This window comes from Triticum aestivum, chromosome 6D (genome assembly GCF_018294505.1).
Source record: "Triticum aestivum cultivar Chinese Spring chromosome 6D, IWGSC CS RefSeq v2.1, whole genome shotgun sequence".
NCBI classification, from domain to species: domain Eukaryota; kingdom Viridiplantae; phylum Streptophyta; class Magnoliopsida; order Poales; family Poaceae; genus Triticum; species Triticum aestivum.
This window is the reverse complement of record NC_057811.1, coordinates 484,907,212-484,927,045: the sequence shown is the minus strand read 5'-3', so window position 1 is coordinate 484,927,045 and position 19,834 is coordinate 484,907,212. Positions and strand designations below refer to the sequence as shown.

The 19,834-nt window shown below is 45.6% G+C and overlaps 2 protein-coding genes across 5 annotated transcripts; one reads left to right on the top strand and one right to left on the bottom strand.

Moving 5' to 3' along the window:
• Positions 1 to 6,818: 6,818 nt before the first annotated feature.
• LOC123146234 (ATG8-interacting protein 1) lies at positions 6,819 to 9,518 on the top strand. 2 transcript variants are annotated; one of them, XM_044565844.1, is made up of 3 exons: positions 6,819 to 7,027; positions 7,740 to 8,562; positions 9,217 to 9,518. In XM_044565844.1, the coding sequence occupies exons 2-3, from the start codon at positions 7,747 to 7,749 to the stop codon at positions 9,316 to 9,318; spliced, it is 918 nt and encodes a 305-aa protein (XP_044421779.1). In that variant the 5' UTR covers positions 6,819 to 7,027; positions 7,740 to 7,746; the 3' UTR covers positions 9,319 to 9,518. The 2 variants fall into 2 exon arrangements, with proteins under 2 accessions (XP_044421779.1, XP_044421780.1); XM_044565845.1 differs by having other exon boundaries at positions 7,740 to 8,644.
• Positions 9,519 to 10,492: 974 nt separating this feature from the next.
• LOC123146233 (uncharacterized) lies at positions 10,493 to 13,882 on the bottom strand. 3 transcript variants are annotated; one of them, XM_044565842.1, is made up of 4 exons: positions 13,366 to 13,882; positions 13,185 to 13,286; positions 13,004 to 13,090; positions 10,493 to 12,093 (listed from the first exon to the last, which is right to left on the bottom strand). In XM_044565842.1, exons 1-4 carry the CDS (start codon positions 13,424 to 13,426, stop codon positions 12,089 to 12,091), a joined length of 255 nt encoding a protein of 84 aa, XP_044421777.1. In that variant the 5' UTR covers positions 13,427 to 13,882; the 3' UTR covers positions 10,493 to 12,088. The 3 variants fall into 3 exon arrangements, 2 of the variants coding, with proteins under 2 accessions (XP_044421777.1, XP_044421776.1); XM_044565841.1 differs by having other exon boundaries at positions 10,494 to 12,724; XR_006472679.1 differs by having other exon boundaries at positions 10,496 to 13,090; positions 13,378 to 13,882.
• Between the last annotated feature and the right edge of the window lie 5,952 nt (positions 13,883 to 19,834).

The following is a 19,834-nucleotide window of genomic DNA, read 5'->3' as shown; positions in this document are numbered from 1 at the left end:
GATCAGGTTGTGCTTTATGGTAACCAAGCCCAGTCATAAAAGACTCAAACTTCTTGTACCGCTGTCGAGGAGCTTGCTTCAAGCTATACAAGCTCTTCTTCAATTTGTAAACTAAGTGCTCCTTGCTTGCAACCATGAATCCCTCTGGCTGTCCATGTATATCTCCTCCTCTAGGTCACCATGTAATAATGCAATCTTCACATCAAGTTGTTCAATTTCCAAGTCCATGGTGGCAGCCATGCCAAGCACAACTCGGATCAAAGACATCTTGACCATCGGAGAGAATATCTCATCATAATCAATGCCCTTTTTCTGACTGAAACCTTTCACAACCAATCTGGCCTTGTACCTTGGATGTGAGGTGTTTTCTTCAGTCTTCACTTTGTACACCCACTTGTTCTTGAGTGCTTTCTTGCCCTTTGGCAGATTCACCAACTCATAAGTATCATTCTCATACAGGGAGTTCATCTCATCCTGCATGGCTTCTGACCATTCTTCTTTGTTCTCATCAGACATTGCCTCCTCATAGCATGAGGGCTCACCTGCATCTGTCATCAACACATATTGATGTGGTGGATATTTAGAAGAAGGAATGTGAACTCTTTCACTTCTTCTTTGCTGCTGCACTGGTGGTGAATCGGGTGGATTTTCATTGGCATCATCATTACCAACTTCATCATCATCATCATCACTTGATGGCTGCTCGTCACTTTGACTTGTACTGCCTTGGTCAGTTGCATCTCCACTGTCTTCAGTGTCATCATCTCCCCCATGATTGTTGTGCACGAGAGGAGGATGAATTGGATCCATGTTGACCTGAGGTGTGTTGGTCATTGGCTTCTCTGGTTTTCCAATATCTTTTATTGTTTCATCTTCAGTGAACACCACATCTCGGCTTCTCACAATCTTTCTATTGGCTAGATCCCACAACCTGTAGCCAAACTCTTCACTTGGTTGGGTGAGGTAGATGCACTGCTTTGTCTTGCTATCAAGATTGGATCTCTCGTCCCTTGGAACATGTACAAATGCCCTGCAACCAAAAACCTTCAAATGCTTGTATGATACCTCCTTCCCTGACCAAACTCTCTGAGGAATATCACCTGCAAGAGGAACTGAGGGAGATAGGTTAACCACATACATAACATTCATCAAAGCTTCAGCCCAAAAGGAATTAGGTAAATGAGCATGAGAGAGCATAGCTGTGACCCTCTCTGTGAGTGTCCTGTTCATTCTCTCTGTAAGACCATTGGGCTGAGGTGTCTTTGGTGGACTCTTCTCAAGCCTGATGCCAAACTTTCTGCAATACCTTTCAAAAGGACCTCAGTATTCACCACCATTGTCTGATCTCACACACTTCAATTTCCTGCCAGTTTCTCTTTCAACTTTGGCATGGAACTCTTTGAAGGCTTCAAGCGTCTGGTATTTGTGTTTCAGCACATACACAAAAACCTTTCTGGAATGGTCATCAATAAAAGTCACAAAGTATAATGCTCCACCATGAGACTTTTCAGTCATGGAGCAAACATCAGTGTGCACAATATCAAGAACATTTTCTGCATGATGTGGAGGGAGTGTACGAAATGCAACCCTATGTTGTTTGCCAACAAAACAATGTGCACAGGATTTCAAGGATATACCTTTCAACTCAGGGAGGTACTCCATGCGAGCAAGAGCATGCATGCCCTTCTCACTCATATGCCCAAGCCTCTTGTGCCACAATTCAACCGAAATGTCTTTTTCAGCAATGTTCAACACCTCATTGCACACCTTGGTTTTAGTCACATAGAGATTACCTTGCTTACTTCCTCGAGCCACAATCAAAGAGCCTTTGGTGAGCTTCCATTTTCCTTCACCAAAATAACTAGGATGTTTGATATCGTCAAGCTTGCCCACTGACAACAAATTCAGCCTTATGTCGGGAACATGCCTCACATTATCGAGCACCAATCTGCAACATGTGTTCGTTTCAATGCATATAGAGCCATTGCCAACAATTGCTGACGAACCTATTTCCCATCCTCACTGGGCCAGTAACACCACTAGTGTAAGATGTGAAATACTCCTTGTCTGATGTGATGTGGAAGGACGCACCTGAATCCACAACCCAACTCATGGCATCATCACGGACAACACTATAGCAATCTTCATCTTCAATGACTAGATAGTCCTCATCTGTTGCAGTCATGGCTGAACTGCTCTCAGCCTTTTGCTCGGTTTTCTTTGTGAGTTTCCCCTCTGCGAGCTCTCTTTTGTACTTCCTGCGCTCGCTCTTTATGTGTCCCGGATTGCCACAATGAAAGCAAGTAATATCTTTCCTCTGTTTTGACTTTGATCTCCCCCTGGATTTGCTTTTGCCTTGCTGAAATCTTGTATTGCTGCGTCCACGGTTCTCATTCTTCCCATGGGTTTTAGCCACATACGCATCAGAAGAAGAGGCATCACCCTTTTCCTTCTTTCTGGCTTCTTCATTCAGCATACTATTCTTCACCATCTCCAAGGTCAGCTTCCCATCCGGAGCTGAATTGCTAAGTGACACAACAAGCGTGTTCCAACTATCAGGCATAGAACTCAGCAACAATAATGCTTGCACCTCATCCTCAAAGTTGATCTTCATGGCTGAAAGTTGATTTATATGGCATTGGAAGACATTCAAGTGCTCAATCACACTTGTGCCATCTCGGTACTCAAGCTTTGCAAGTCTTTTGATCACTGAGGCCTTGTTCATTGATGTCTTCCTCTCATACATAGACTCCAACTTCTACCACATCTCATAAGCATTTGTGTCATTTGCAACATGGTGGAAAATATTGTGGTTGATGTACAACCGAATCATACCTACTGCCTTTCTGTGCAACACTCTCCATTCTTCTTCCGTGACACCTGTGGGTATCTTGTCTTTCACAATTGGCTCATAAAAATCCTTGCAATAAAGGATGTCTTCCATCATGGGCTTCCATAATGAGTAATTTGAAGAATCAAGTTTTATCATGCCACTTGTAGTAGCGCTTTCTTCCAAGGCCATTGTGAGCAGCACTTCCAGCAACAATCAAGCAACTAGGATTAACAACCTCCTAAGCAACCAATGCTCCGATGCCACTCTGTTGGGGATTAGCACACAAATGCACTTGTGGTTAACTGAAAACTGCAGCGGAAACAAAGTAATCTCAGCACCAGATCATGTACTAACTCAAGGATCATTGCTTAGCACGGAAGGAAACATATGCAGCAGCATATATGGAGGCAGAAAATGTTACTCAGCAGGCAAGACACTCTTCAGCCCAGTGTCTTGAGGTGAAGAACAGATGTCTTCTCAGCAAGTGGCTGTATAAGCTATCTGTAGAGATGGAGGCCACATGGGCGCAGATTCTACGTAATAAGTACCTTCATTCCAAAACGTTGTCTCAGGTGACAGTGAGGCCGACGGACTCGCCTTTTTGGGAAGGACCGATGAGACTTAAATCAGTTTTTTTCAATAGGACAAAGTTTATAGTTGGAAATGGTACCACTACAAGATTCTAGGAGGATACATGGCTAGGGGAAACTCCCCTCGTGCTTCAATATCCTTCGCTTTATAGCATTGTTCAACGAAGAGACGCTTACGTTGCAACAGTACTTCAGTCCACTCCTCTCAATATTCACTTCAGGAGGATGCTAGCCGGAAACCGTTGGGAATCCTGGCTCCACCTCGTGAGAAGACTGATGGATGTTCAGCTTTCTCAATGGCTCGATCAGTTGTGCTGGAAGCTAACTAGGAATGGAGAGTTTACGGTTAAATCCATCTATCTGGATGTTATCAACTCTAGCTCTATTCCTAGTTCGAAACATGTTTGGAAAGTCAAAGTACTTTGAAAATTAAAGTGTTTATGTGGTTTGTACATAAACAAGTCATTTTAACAAAGGACAATTTGGCAAAACGCAACTGGACAGGATCTACAAGATGTAGTTTTTGTGATCGGGATGAATCCATCAAACACCTCTTTCTTGACTGCCCTTTGGCAAAAAATTTGTGGCGGACTGTTCACATTGCCTTTAATATTACTCCGCGAAACACCATCAACACGTTATTTGAGATGTGGCTTGACGGGATAGATTCCGAAACAGCAAGACACATTCGTGTAGGAGTATGTGCTTTATTATGGGCAGTCTGAAACTGCAGAAATAATTTGGTCTTTAACAGAACAACAAACATTCATTTTTTGCAGGTTATTTTTCAAGCCACTGCATTGATCCGTATGGGGTCGCTACTCACTGCGACGGAGGCCACGGAGCGTACGGTTACTGGATCTATTCGATGGGAGATGGTAGCTCGGGCTATTTTCAACCGATTTGGATGGTGGTTATGTAATAGGATATGCAATTAGTTTTCTTATCTTTCTTATGCCACCCGGTTGTGGCTTTACCTTTCTTTTTGTGCTCTTTGTGAGCATTTTTCGTTCTTTTGTTTTGAGACATGATGACTTGTGTTGAACCTATTTACTTATTAATAAGTATGGCCGTATGCATCGTTCTGATGCAGAGGCCGGGGAGCTACCCCTTTTCGAAAAATAAAAATAAAAAAATCAACAAAGAGACACCAGATTTTTACGTGGAAAACCCCCCAACTTGAGGGGAAAAACCACGGCCGAAGCCACCCAAATCCTCTTCCACTATTATCAAATGTGGGATACAACAAGTTCTTTTCTAGACAACACTAGAGGATCTCATACATCAAGATTTCCGAATCTTGGATGAACACAACAAGATTTGGGGCTCAAGAACTAGGGATTGGAACAATCTCACCAAAGATGGTGGAACCGAAGCTTGAAGGAGACAAGGTAGTGGATCTGGACCATCACAACCTTGGGGAGGAGCTCCCTTTGCTTCTTCCTTCAATCTTCCTCTTCTTCCCCTCTCTTGGTTTTCTTTCTTCTTCTCTCTTGGAGGATGAACTGATTTTCGTCACATTTGGTGGTGGCTACTGGATGGAGGGTAAAGCGTCCCCATCCACTCATGTGCAAAGTCCAAAATGACCCTAGGTCATAACCCTAATGGGTAGTGGGTTTCTGCACTTCTTTGGACTGTCTAAAAGGCCTCAAATGGTCATCTCCTCACAGCCCACATGAGTAGGATATATCCCAACAGTCATCCAACCAAACAGACGGTGGCTTCCATAACTAGTCAGCTTAAAGGAAATTGTATTAAACTCCCTATTACAGCCAGGGCCGGCCCTGAGGGGGGCACCAGGGGCGGCCGCCCCGGGCCCCCGATGTCCAGGGGGCCCCATCCGACATATGCTGCAGGCCCATGGCCCAGGACCCAAGGAAACCAAGGACTCTGACGCAAGTAGTCGGTAGCCTGCGAGTACGTCTAAGATCATCATGTTTTCTTCCCCCATCGAGTTCACATGTGGACTGGTTTGCGGAGGTTTCGGCAGATCCGTTTTCGCCCTGGATGTGAGTCGCATGCCGGCGACTCTGGCGTTCCGGCCTCGTGCAGGTCGTCCTCACCATCAATCCCGAGTCGCTCCTCCAGTGGACCATTGAACTCCACACAACCAATTTCTTCGACGCTGTCATGCAGGTTCGAGTGCAGAAAGTGAGGAGATTGATTCATGCGTGCTTGTTTCCATCCAGATACATACAATATGTTGATAATTTGTTGAGTTTTTATTTATCTTGTAATTTTTCTTCATAGCAGGGGGACAACTTCGAATTATATATGAGGATTCTGGAGTCGACCTCACGATCTACCATCACAAGAGTCATCTTCAGGTGTGTATGCGTGGGTACAATGATGTTTCTTTTCAGTGTACTCTCTCTCTCTCTCTATCTCTCATGTGTGGTCTGATTTGTGATTTTATTTAGCTCAGAAATTCATGCTAGGGAAACGGCAATAAGTGTTTTGTGATCACCCAGCCACGGATGCTAAAATTATTGAGAATTGATAAATTATAAGGACATGCATATTCATTCTTTTGTTTCTATATCTTCTTAGTTCAAATTTCTAGATGAGACAGTCATAATTTTATCTTTTTGAGAATCGTATCATCTTTCTTTAAGTAATAGACTTTGCGGTAGAGAGACCATTAGGTGAAGCTCTCGGCCACACACGGCAAACAACTTCATGTCGCGGCGACGAGTGCACTAGCATGTGCACCTCTTTATTACAAGATCCTCTCTTGTAAAGAAAAGGGATATTTTCCTATGGCTTGCTTGTCAACGTAATCTCCTACGTGCTGGTCTGCCCATAGTGGCACAATAAACCACCATTGATGACACTTGTGCTTCCTTAAAATCACTCCTATGGCTCCTTGAGTCCTCCACCGTAGCTTTGTTGTCGTGCTTGCCCAAAGAGGCATCTATATTCACCTTCGCACAACCAGCATGGAAGGGATCCAGAAAAGGACTGTCGTAAGTGGCTTTTCATCAACGAAAGCCGAGGAAAATTTGAAGGGGCCTCGAGTTTTAGTTTCGCCCCGGGCCCCCAAAAGCTCAGGACCAGCCCTGATTGAGCGTTTAATGTAAACCTTTCCGAAATCTTACAGTGTTCAAGATGTAGTAGGCTGCTTTGATGAACGCACAAAGTTTAAGGCCGATGCGTGGACACCTGTTCTCCTTTTTTGAGAGCTCTCTATCTTTTTCTTTTTGAGAAATAGGGGCTCTCTTCTTTGCCAACCAAGGGTCGTAAAACCCAACCCGGCCCGGGCCCGTCGTAGTAGGCCCCCGAGAGAGAGAGAGAGAGAGGGGCAAGGGCCTCGGCCTAACCCAACCCGGCCCGGCAGGCAGATGCTTCTGGCGGTCGCGGCAGTAGAAAAGATCTCCTCTTTCCAGTCTCCACCACCTCCACTACGAACAAAAAGAAAAGAAAAAAGGAAGGGAAAAATCTCCCGGGGCGCAAGCAAACGTGACGCCACGCCTCACTCCGTCCCTCGTCCTCGTCCTCTTCCTCCTCTCCCCACTTTCCCCGTTAATAATTCGGCAATCGATCGCTGCCGCCGCCGCGACTGCGACTGAAGCCTCTGCTCCGCTCCGCTCTGCTCTGCTCGCCGGTACGGATTCCCCCAGCCCCTCCCTCCCGCCCCGGCCGGCCGGGGTTCCGATCGGATCCCCTCTCGCGCTTCGTCTCCGGCCGGCTGCTGGGTTTCCAGGCCCGCTCCCGTCCAGCTAGTCGATTAACTGCTCGTGCCCTGCTGATCCTGCCCGGAGTGTGTAGTAGTAATAGACGATACGTTCACTGCACTTGCTCTGTTTCTGAACTCTGTTACTCCTGCATGGTCTTGTAGCTTAAAGCAGCTCCTCTAATATCGCATCTGGACAGTGCGCTGCTTATTACAGTGATCTAAAAACGTCTTATATTCGTTCACAGAGGGACTACTTTTCTAGTTTTTACGGATCAGTTGTTGTAAATTCCCAGTCAGTCACAGGTAACTGCGAAACCGCACACATCAATTTTACACTACTGAACAAGTGTGCCTGCTCTGTTTCTGAGCTATGTTACGTCTGCATATTCATTCTTCTGGTAGCTTCTCACAGCTCCCCTATATTGCATCTCGACAGTCCACTGTTTACTACAGTAGTAGTTATTTTAGTTTTTACGGACCAGTTATTCTAAAAATTCCCAATCGCAGGTAAGTGCGAAACCGCACAGCTTAATTTTACACTGCTGAAAAGGGTGCAAGTTATGATTCCTTTGCTTAAGCCTGCATGTCTCTAGCTAAATTGCCTTTCATGAGTTTTTCTGACTTTGGTCGATCTCTGCAGCTGGAAGATGGAGCCTGACCAGAGTGGCACCGGGCAGACTTCTCCCCGCGGGAACGACTGGGAGGTCGTGCAGCTCACCGCTTCAAACTACGCTTCTGCACCTGGTCCGGCGAGAACTGAACCTTCCGACGAGGAGGCTGAAGGCCAGGTGTATGACGCAGAGGGGGGTGATTCCGCAGCCGCGTCGCTGCTCATGTCTGGCCATTTCTCGGTGCCGCAGAGTGAGGCTGAGAAACTCCTCATGGAAGCTGATACTAGCATATATCAGCAGGAGGCGCGCGGCAGCCAGTATGCAGTTTCTGACAAGGGTGGAGATGGTATGTACGAAGACCAGCAGGAGAAACTGAAGGACGACGGTCTTGACAGGATCCCGTCCTTCGACAAAGGGAAAAGCCTTTCCCCTGTTGATATGGAGCCTGACGATGGGAACGCATTGCACAGCGTTAGTCAGGCTGGGGAAGACCCAGTTACATTCTCATCATCTGGTTACAGTGCAACGGAGGCTGAGAAAGAAGTTACCGAGAGTGCCAAGGAGAAGACTGAAGAAAATATAACGCTCCAAAATGTCGACCCTGTCACTGATTCGTCCAATGTTGTTGCTTCCGGTGAGGAGAGCAAGCCTGACGGTTCTGGAGCCCCACGCAATGTGTGGTGGCAGAAGCAACTTATATCGCTCTACAGGAGCGCTAAAGAGAGCAACAAGCTCTGGCCTATCGTTGTGGCTGCTGCCGCTTTGATGGGGATGGCATATTTCCGGCGGCGCTGGCAGAAGGGCAAGCTGCAGCTTCAGCAGGTCAAATTGCAACCTGCCAGCAGCAAGGAGGTAATCGTGGGACGCCTTCCTTTTGATCATACTAGCCAAATTTTCCATGCAACTGAACAGACTAGTTTGGCCTGAAATTCAGGTAGGTGATAGCATATATATATTTGTATCTCAAAATATTATTTGTGCTGCTTTCATCAAAGTTCTCTTTTGTTCAGGTAGATCATAGTTATCTATATAGCTGCAAGGAAAAAAAATAGATTGTTGCCTCTGTCATTGAGATACTATTACTGATTGATGAACCATGCATGTTCTTTTCCCTGTGCTTAAAAGCTCTGCTTGTTATCTTCTCTTATGTTGGCCGTCCAATATTATCCGGATAGTATTGCGAGGAAACATCAGATTCTTGCCTTTCTAATTCCGATAGTACTATTACGGGTTGTTGGATCATCCATATTCATATGTTCATTTTATCTGTGTGCTTAAAAGCTGTGCTTGTTACGTTTTGTTGACTATCCAATATTGCCAGAATTTCCAAGATATCTTGACTTCAGTAACTCCTGTCTGAGTTAGTCTGTAGCCTATGAGAATTTCATTGACATTTCTATTTCAGCAACTTTTGTTAAGTGTCAATTTTGCACTATCATGTTCGGATTTAGTGTTCCAACTGGTAGCCGAGTTCTAATAAACATCAAACACTTGTTTACTTTTCAGAGAATCAACCAGGCCACCGTACCGCTTAACCGAATCAAGGACATTCTTGTCGCTGGCAACCACCCGAGTCCGGCTACTCATGGAAATGCTCGATTGGGCTGATGATGATAACCATCCCGCCGACGGATGATGTATCCTGAAACTAGTGTATGCAATGGAGAAATACCCGATGCCGCAGAACGTATGGACGTTTATGCGTGCTGGCTGTGTAATTAAACCCCAAAACTCCTCCTGGGTATGTAAATATACACGAGTTTTGTGTGGTTGCTTTCCCTCCTTTGGGAGAACTCCCACCTTGGCCAGGTTCAGTGTGCTGCTGCAGTTTGTCAGGCACTGTAACTTCTTCCGTTGATTTCGTGGATTTCTTTTAACTAGTAAGTGTGCACGTGCGTTGCACGTCTCTGCAGTGGCACGTCTCTGCAGTGGCACGTCTCTACCGGTTGAGGGCGCAAGGCGTGTTGAACTAGTGGACATCGGGGCCGCCAGTTGAGGGCGCAAGGCGTGTTGAACTAGTGGACATTGGGGCCGCCGATTGAGGGCGCAAGGCGTGTTGAACTAGTGGACATCGGGGCCGCCAGTTGAGGGCGCAAGGCGTGTTGAACTAGACATTGGGGCCGCCGATTGAGGGCGCAAGGCGTGTTGAACTAGTGGACATCGGGGCGGCGGCGCCGCCCCCGAGAGCTTTGCAACTTCGACGGCATGGACCTCATGCCGCGTGGGTTGCAACTACTACATGCATGTGGAATGCTTATCTCTTCATCGCCGCGGGAGAGTGCCTCATGATTTCTTTCGGACATGGAAGAGCGACTTGTTCGGTGGAGCGAGATCAAGCTAGTGTGTGGTTGGCATTTCTTGTGGCATTACGGTGTTCTAGAGTGGGCTTGGCCCTTTTGTTTTGGTTTTCCGTGATTAACTGGACAATCTTCTGCTTAATCAATGAAACGTCAAGGTTTTTGCTTCGTGTCTGAATTTATTTGCACTCATACTCATTTACTCAACAAAAATCCAGATATATCTAATGTGTTTCTTTACCAGTAAAGAAGGCATGCTAAGCAAAAAGGATAATAGCCATGCCTGCTTTGAAAATTCACCCAAGATAAAATCGAATTTAGAAGCAAGACCATAAAAAACCCTAGAAAGTACAATTTCCTATACTTACAAATTCATGACGTCCTCCTTCCAATTTCCAGTGAATCATGTTCATAACTTTAATCCAAATTCATTGCCAAGCCTTTGGAATAATATAAAGGAATCATCTACTGAACTGGTGGTTATACATCATACCTAATTCTAGAGGAATAATATAAAGGAATCATGTTCATAACTTTAATCCAAATACATTAATAACACCAGGGGAATAATCCTATAATCTGGCTTCAAATAACACCATCCGCTGAATTTAGTTACATTTTTACTAACCAAAACAGTATAAGTGAAGATAGAAGGGAAACCGTTATTTCTGAATTTAGACATATTTACATGCTATACTTTATCTGGATATAAAGAGAGGAAATATACAGCATGAGATGGAGTAGTGGAGCGGAGCGCCCGCATCAGCGGTCAATCTATGGTAGGCAAGTGAATGACGCGGTGCCGTGATTGCTATTCACTGGTGATGAAGGGAAGCGGCGGATAAACAAAGGAGATGCCCCTGGCCGCCGTGTCTCTCCCCTGGGAGCCCTCCCGTTTGACGCTCGCTGTGTCAAACAGTCGAGGAATTGCACAGGGCGCTCCTCGTAATCTTGCGCGCAAACAGGGCTCCAAACAGTTGAGAATTCGCATAGGGTAACTTGTTAGTATATCAAAAAAGAAACTAATGATGCTACACTAACTCTGCCCTGCTGTAGCAAACGTGCAAGCTTACACCAGTGCAAATGTTATTCACATATTACTCTGCGATTCACATGAAAAATATAGAGACAAGGCCCTAAACATGCATGATATAGACGTCCAGTAAGTAAAATAGCTAGAGTCACACACAAAAAAAAAATCAGAGAAGAACCTTTAGGTAAAATCCCTAGAGTTGATGGGAAAGGCGCCACAAGCATTGAAAGTTGCAAATTTAGCAGAGCATATAGAACCATGCTTTATATTGTCTGAGAGAACACAACAGCCATACATCTTCTAAGAAATATCAGTCAGATTATAAACAGAGTACCTTGCTAGTTGCATAGCCTCCTTCAGTACCATCTTTATACATTATTTAGTAAGGCTCCCTAATTCAAATTATCCTAACAGAACAGCTCATCATTGTATGCATAATATGCACATAAATTAGAAAAAAATTCAATATTAGAGATGAGTAACATGTCCTAATATAATAATGTGGATTGGCATGTACGGAAAACAAACATGTGTTGTCCCTCCAAGACATCTCTGCACACAACATTCTTGGTTCTTTTTCCAGTGGGATGAATAAACTATGTGTAGGCATGCAGAAATTATTATCACATTCCAACCGTCGGCATGTAAAAGTACAAAGCAATAACTCATTGGCAATAACAAGTACAGCCTTGATTCTAAGCCTATAGCTATTTAGCACCACCAAAAATTTATTAAGAAAGAAAATCACCCAGTGGAACGCACCTGAGTTGACCAGAACATGTTGTATTTTTATTAGAATGGCATTTTAATTTGAAGGAGGTAATAATACGCACCATCTACAACAGACAGTGCTGGGGGCTACCAACTTATAAGCATAACACTAACCGTCACTGTTCAATTCAATTTTTAAGCTCAGACCGTACCATGAAAACGCGAAGTGCTTTTGCTCAATACTTGGTGCTACCATTGATTTTGCTCCCACTTATGCTCTCGGGTGTTGACTAAGGGAGTTACGGGACAATAGGCCAGTCTTTGATTTTGTCTATCTTTACACTGCAGATCAACATCTCAATTTAGTCAAATTCTTCCTTTTGAAGTCATGGGACATGCTGAGTAGATCATTCCAATTAATTTCCTTTTCTGAGAATCTATTCATTAACATTAGAGATGACAACTACTTCAGATTGCATTTTGCAAAATAAAAGGTAAAGGACTCAAAGCAGTTGTGATTAGATCTCAATCTCTGGAAGAGTTTATCTGATAACCTGCAGAAGACTACATAATCTGAAACGTAAATATATATCAGTGCAGCAGGAGACAGCTGAAACAAAGAATCTAATATGTGCATAGTTAGCCTAATAGTTGATAATTCATAGATTATTTGTATCAATTGGCGAAGGGAGAACTGAAACTGCTAGTTGAAAATAATGTATAAGTCTCTAGCACTAACATTGTTCGGAGTTATCACCTAAACAATTACTAATTGTATAGAGAGCATAACTAAAACTACTGAAGATTTATCTAATCAAAATTTATTTCAAAGTCTTAAGCCACACAGGAGATCGAATTTGAAAGCACATGTAGCTTATAGGTAGAGCGCAAAGCTGGTGTACTGCAGGGATTCAGAATGCTGTAGGAGATGCACACAGACACAGGACACCACCCCTGTTGGTTCCCCTCGCTCCTGTATTTGCATGATATGGTCATGAGCAGTGCTGGTAGATGGACACCAACAGTACCAATTTTTCTTGATCAAACGTTAGGGATTAATGTAATTTATAAAGAGGCTTCTGTGACTGCTTGAACGGGGTGTACAATAGGGCAAAGATTTCAGGATAATTTTTTTTTTGAGGAAAGATTTCAGGATAATTGATCACTTGCCTACACTGTGAGGACAGGAGTGACAGGCCACGAATTCCAACAGACAAGAGAGTAGGTGGTGTATACCGCAGAGCGTCCGCACCTTGGATGGATCGGCCTAGGCCTTCTTTAGAGCTCAGCGCTGAAGCTCCTGGTGATTGGAGTGATCCCCGCCGGTAGCTGGATATTGCTATTGCAACGAACAAGAGCGGGTTCAGTTCAGGAAAAAGAACGGAAGAAGGAAAAGCAGGACTGGGATTCGATCCTTGCGCTGATTTTCTTACCCCTCGAGGACGTGGACAGGGACGATGTTGCCGATGTCGCCGAGCACCCGCCTGCTTCCTCCCGCACTGGGGCCTTCAGCTTCGCTGCCGGTACTGCGGCACCTGGACATCATCAAAGAGAAACATGAGTAAAGATGAACGGCGACAATCCAGGCACGAACAGATGAACCGATGACCCAACGATTGCGGCGACCAAGAGGAAGTGCAGGCGGCGTGCTAAGGGAACGGCGACGGTGGACCATGCGATGACCCACGGATATGATTGGGATCCCTTGCTGCAGGCCATGGAGGCAGAGGAGGATTGGGCAGCGGCACGTGAAGGGGATGTGGGGCGCCCGTCGTTGTTACCGCCCTGGATCTGCGCCACCTCCGTCCGCATGCCCTCGGCGCCCGCTGGCTCCAACGCACTGACGAGTGCCACTGAGGAGGAGTAGGAGGACGACGTGGGCAGCGAGGCGAGCCCCCGCCGGCCACGTCGGAGAAATCCATCGCTGCGGCCGAGCCGCTGCGTCCCGCACTGCCGCCGCTGCTCGACAGCGGAGAGGGACACCGACAACGCCGATGCAGGCCGAGTCCGCTGCATCCCGCACCGTCGACGCTGCTCAAGGGAGGAGAGCGACCCCGGCGGCGGCGAGGATGGGAGAGGAGGGAGAGGGAGGCGGGGAACGATGAGAGCTGGTGGATTTATTTTAGAAGAAAAGGGCTCTAGCCCCTGTTCCATTTCCAACAAAAAACAAAAGGGACAATTGCATTTTTACCCCTAGTTGGTTCCTACCCATGGGTTTTGCCCTTACTTTTCGAGCTTGCTCAGTTTTGCCCTTACTTTTTCCGTCGAGGTCCCTCGAATGCCTTTGACCGTTTGACCAAAACTTTGAAAATTCATAACTAATTCATATGAACTTAGAAAAATGCAAATAAGATATCAAAGTGTTCAGATAAACATTACCTTTATGTGCACATCATTTGCATTCAGGACAAAAGCAGCCTTTAAACTACCTGAGGTAATTAACGTTATTAACATTATTAAAAATAAAATGGTATAAACAATATTTTTTTCATGAATAAAAATTACATGCAAATGTAGGTGATGTTTTTTGAACATCCTGATATCTTATTTGCATTTTTCTGAGTTCGTATCATCTTGTTAAAAATGTTCAAACGACTTTGACCATTATTTGGAAACTTCATAACAAGTTGATACGAACTCAGAAAAATGCAAATAAGATATCAGGATGTTCAGAAAACATCACCTACATTTGCATGTAATTTTTATTCATGAAAAAAATATTGTTTATACCTTTTTATTTAAAATAATGTTAATAACGTTAATTACCTCAGGTAGTTTAAATGGTGCTTTTGTCCTGAATGCAAATAATGTGCACATAAAGGTAATGTTTATCTGAACATTTTGATATCTTATTTGCATTTTTCTGAGTTCATATGAATTAGTTATGAATTTTCAAAGTTTTGGTCAAACGGTCAAAGGGCATTCGAGGGACCTCGACGGAAAAAGTAAGGGCAAAACTAAGCAAGCTCGAAAAGTAAGGGCAAAACCCGTGGGTAGGAACCAACTAGGGGTAAAAATGCAATTGTCCCGAAACAAAACCACAATAATATCCTTATTACAGCTCGCGGGAGAGGATTGACATATCCTTTCGGCATAATCTCTCATGAACGAATTCACCACTTAACTCTCAAACTACCAAATTGAAGCACATAAGAGAAACTCATAGTTTTTTCAACAGCCGTAGACTGACGAATGGCATCTATATCATCCTTCCAGGAGTATTCCACTGTCCATGCCCGGCTAGCCTTCTACCTTTTTCTTCATCAAGTATTGCAACCACATCTCCTTCTTCCTCAACGTGGCTCTGGCCAGATCAGCAGGGGAGGGTGCCTGGCTGTCTCCCACAGCGAAGAGATGAGCCTCTCCACGTGTTCTCTTGCAGCCCCTTTGCACAAGATCTTCCATTGATCGCAGTAACCTGCAATTTCCTCAGAAGCACCTGCACTCCCATCCAGGGGGCATTGTTAAAACACAAATCATTCCCACTCCTCCAGATAACCCAGAGGGTAGCTGAAATAAACACATTTTCAGCTTGCAGAGTTTTGTGTTTCTCCCAAATCTTAGTCACATTATCAAAAATAGGCTGGGGCATACACCCAGCTATGATATGAATATTCCTCCACACCTCAGCAGCAATTGCACACTCAAAGAACAGGTGGTTAATATTTTCATATTTAGAGCAAAACAGGAAGGTAAGATCATCTAAGTGTTGCCTCTTACTCAAATTACTCCTAACCAACAGCTTATCATGTGCAAGCAACCACAGAAAGATATGAATGTTAGGAGGGACATGAAGCTGCCATATTTTTGGGACATGGACAGGGCAGACCCCTTTAAAATTGACCATGCCATACATTGATCTAACTAAATATCTACCATTAGATTCAAGCTTCCAAATAATAGCATCATCTTCATCATTCAAAATGATCGATTGTGCAATGCTCAGTAAATCAAACCAGAGGTGTAGCAGTCTATTGTCCACACACCTCCTGAAAGTTATCTTAAGATTAGTCCACCCCAAAGGCCATCAATAGGTAAATTATGCTCATTAGCAATACTATATAATTCCGAGAATTGGATGGCTAAGCTACAAGAGCCAAACCAATGATCTTCCCAAAACTTTGTTTTTCTCCCATTTCCCACCTTCCATTGATAGCCCATCTTGGCTGCTTTAGCAGCCCATAGAACACCTTTCCAGAAAGGGGAGGAGGAGTTGCTATCAGAAAAAGAGAAAATATTTGGATTATTAGTCCTATATTTAGCATCAATATTTTTTTTTCAAATCTTCTGATCTCCTTTTTGATATTTAACAATCCAAGCAGCTAGAAGACTTAGATTCATATCAGCAATATTAGGTATCCCCATCCCCCCATATTGCTTCTTTTGAGTCAACAACCCCCAGCTAGCTAGGTGGTACTTATGATGACTGTCGGTGTCAAAACCGGCGGATCTCGGGTAGGGGGTCACGAACTATCCGTCTAAGGTCGATGGTAACAGGAGACAGGGGACACAATGTTTACCCAGGTTCGGGCCCTCTCTATGGAGGTAATACCCTACTTCCTACTTGATTGATCTTGATGAATATGAGTATTACAAGAGTTGATCTACCACGAGATCGTAATGGCTAAAACCCTAGAAGCCTAGCCTGTATGACTATAATTATACCTATGGACTAAACCCTCCGGTTTATATAGACACCAGAGGGGACTAGGGTTGTACAAAGTCGGTTACAGAGAAAGGAATCTACATATCCCCCAAGCTTGCCTTCCACGCAAAGGAGAGTCCCATTCGGACACGGGACGAAGTCTTCTGTCTTGTATCTTCATAGCCCATTAGTCCGGCCCACATCACATAGACCGGACGCCCGAGGACCCCTTAATCCAGGACTCCCTCAGTAGCCCCTGAACCAGGCTTCAATGACGATGTGTCCGGCGCGCAGATTGTCTCCGGCATTGCAAGACGGGTTCCTCCTCCGAATACTTCAAAGAAATCCCCGAACACAGAAAACGTGTCCGGCCCTGTAAAACAAGTACCACACACCTCCGCAGAGAATATAATATTTCACGAGTCCAATCCGTTGACAACTTTTTGCAGCATGACATCACAATCCTGCCCGGTTATTATTTCAAACCGTTTTTTGGCCTCCCGCTCCACGTCTCGAGATGTGGTTTTATTGGCACGTCTTGTCGAAGCAGAGATCGTGTCCCCTTATTGCAGGATTCTCATCAATACGCGCGTGGGTAATCCAACCGTGCCGTTTACACGACCCTTGGGAATAGGCGAGTCTTAAGGCGAGTGGGGAGGCGCTTGATATCTACTGCCTTTATAAGGAGATAAGGATTCCCTTCTTTCACCCACGCCTTCTCTCTGCCCCCATTCTTGAGCTCCAGCGCCCAAGTTCTCATCTTTCCGCCTCAGAAAGCACTCCAACCATGTCCGAAACCGGAGCGCAAGGCAAGTGGATGGCCTCCTCCGTCAAGGAGAAGGACATCACGAAGCTTCGAGAGGCGGGGTATCTGGCCAAGGAAATCGCCCACAGGCTTCCGGCCGAAGGTCAGGTCGTGCCGACCCCAGAGCCCATGAGAGGGTGGTGTTCATCCCCCACTTCGTCCGTGGGTTGGGGTTCCCTCTCCATCCATTCGTCCGCGGACTCATGTTCTATTTGTTGGAAATATGCCCTAGAGGCAATAATAAATGGTTATTATTATATTTCTTTGTTCATGGTAATTCTCTATTGTTCATGCTATAATTGTGTTATCCGGAAATCGTAATACATGTGTGAATACATAGACCACAACGTGTCCCTAGTAAGCCTCTAGTTGACTAGCTCGTTGATCAACAGATAGTCATGGTTTCCTGACTATGGACATTTGGATGTCATTGATAACGGGATCACATCATTAGGAGAATGATGTGATGGACAAGACCCAATCCTAAGCATAGCTCAAAGATCGTGTAGTTCGTTTGCTAGAGCTTTTCCAATGTCAAGTATCTTCTCCTTAGACCATGAGATCGTGCAACTCCCGGATACCGTAGGAGTACTTTGGGTGTGCCAAACGTCACAACGTAACTGGGTGACTATAAAGGTGCACTACGGGTATCTCCGAAAGTATCTGTTGGGTTGGCACGGATCGAGACTGGGATTTGTCACTCCGTATGACGGAGAGGTATCTCTGGGCCCACTCGGTAATGCATCATCATAATGAGCTCAATGTGACTAAGGCGTTAGTCACGGGATCATGCATTACGGTACGAGTAAAGAGACTTGCCGGTAACGAGATTGAACAAGGTATTGGGATACCGACGATCGAATCTCGGGCAAGTAACATACCGATTGACAAAGGGAATTGTATACGGGATTGATTGAATCCTCGACATCGTGGTTCATCCGGTGAGATCATCGTGGAACATGTGGGAGCCAACATGGGTATCCAGATCCCGCTGTTGGTTATTGACCGGAGAGGCGTCTCGGTCATGTCTGCATGTCTCCCGAACCCGTAGGGTCTACACACTTAAGGTTCGGTGACGCTAGGGTTGTAGAGACATGAGTATGCGGAAACCCGAAAGTTGTTCGGAGTCCCGGATGAGATCCCGGACGTCACGAGGAGTTCCGGAATGGTCCTGAGGTGAAGAATTATATATAGGAAGTCCAGTTTTGGCCACCGGGAAAGTTTTGGGGGTTATCGGTAATGTACCGGGACCACCGGAAGGGTCCCGGGGGTCCACTGGGTGGGGCCACCTATCCCGGAGGGCCCCATGGGCTGAAGTAGGAAGGGAACCAGCCCTTAGTGGGCTGGGGCGCCTCCCATGGGCCTCCCCCTGCGCCTAGGGTTGGAAACCCTAGGGTGGGGGGGCGCCCCACTTGGCTTGGGGGGGAAGCCACCCCCCTTCCCCCTTGGCCGCCGCCCCCCTTAGAGATCCCATCTCCCAGGGCCGGCGCCCCCCCAGGGGGCCTATATAAAGGTGGGGGGGGAGGGAGGGCAGCAATATTACAGCCTTGGGCGCCTCCCTCCTCCCCTGCTACACCTCTCCCTCTCGCAGAAGCTCGGCGAAGCCCTGCCGAGACCCGCTACATCCACCACCACGCCGTCGTGCTGCTGGATCTCCATCAACCTCTCCTTCCCCTTGCTGGATCAAGAAGGAGGAGACGTCGCTGCATCGTACGTGTGTTGAACGCGGAGGTGCCGTCCGTTCGGCACTCGGTCATCGGTGATTTGAATCACGGCGAGTACGACTCCGTCATCCACGTTCATTGGAACGCTTTCGCTCGCGATCTACAAGGGTATGTAGTTGCACTCCTATCCCTCGTTGCTAGTATACTCCATAGATGGATCTTGGTGAGCGTAGGAAAATTTTAAAATTATGCTACGATTCCCAACAGTGGTATCAGAGCCAGGCCTATGCGTAGTTACTATGCACGAGTAGAACACAAAGCAGTTGTGGGCGTTGATGTTGCCAATTCTTCTTGCCGCTATTAGTCGTATCTTGTTTCGGCGGTATTGTAGGATGAAGCGGCCTGGACCGACCTTACACATACGCTTACGTGAGACAGGTTCCACCGACTGACATGCACTAGTTGCATAAGGTGGCTAGCGGGTGTCTGTCTCTCCTACTTTAGTCGGAACGGATTCGATGAAAAGGGTCCTTATGAAGGGTAAATAGAAATTGGCAAATCACGTTGTGGTCATACGTAGGTAAGAAACGTTCTTGCTAGAAACCTACAAACCACGTAAAAACTTGCAACAACAATTAGAGGACATCTAACTTGTTTTTGCAGCATGTGTTATGTGATGTGATATGGCCAGAAGATGTGATGAATGATATATGTGATGTATGAGATTGATCATATTCTTGTAATAGGAATCACGACTTGCATGTCGATGAGTATGACAACCGGCAGGAGCCATAGGAGTTGTCTTTATTATTTTGCATGACCTGCGTGTCATTGAATAACGCCATGTAAATTACTTTACTTTGTTGCTAAACGCGTTAGCCATAGAAGTAGAAGTAATCGTTGGCGTGACGACTTCATGAAGACACGATGATGGAGATCATGATGATGGAGATCATGGTGTCATGCCGG

What these genes read in the sequence shown, in the direction of transcription:
- LOC123146234 (XM_044565844.1), top strand. Translation starts at nt 7,747, where the DNA reads ATGGAGCCTGACCAGAGTGGCACCGGGCAGACTTCTCCCCGCGGGAAC. An exon ending in AACCTGCCAGCAGCAAGGAG is followed by an intron (nt 8,563 to 9,216) that starts GTAATCGTGGGA and finishes TTTACTTTTCAG; the next exon opens with AGAATCAACCAGGCCACCGT.
- LOC123146233 (XM_044565841.1), bottom strand. Translation starts at nt 13,426, where the DNA reads ATGGTCCACCGTCGCCGTTCCCTTAGCACGCCGCCTGCACTTCCTCTT. An exon ending in TCCTCTTGGTCGCCGCAATC is followed by an intron (nt 13,287 to 13,365) that starts GTTGGGTCATCG and finishes GATGATGTCCAG; the next exon opens with GTGCCGCAGTACCGGCAGCG. An exon ending in CCTAGGCCGATCCATCCAAG is followed by an intron (nt 12,725 to 13,003) that starts GTGCGGACGCTC and finishes ATGCAAATACAG; the next exon opens with GAGCGAGGGGAACCAACAGG.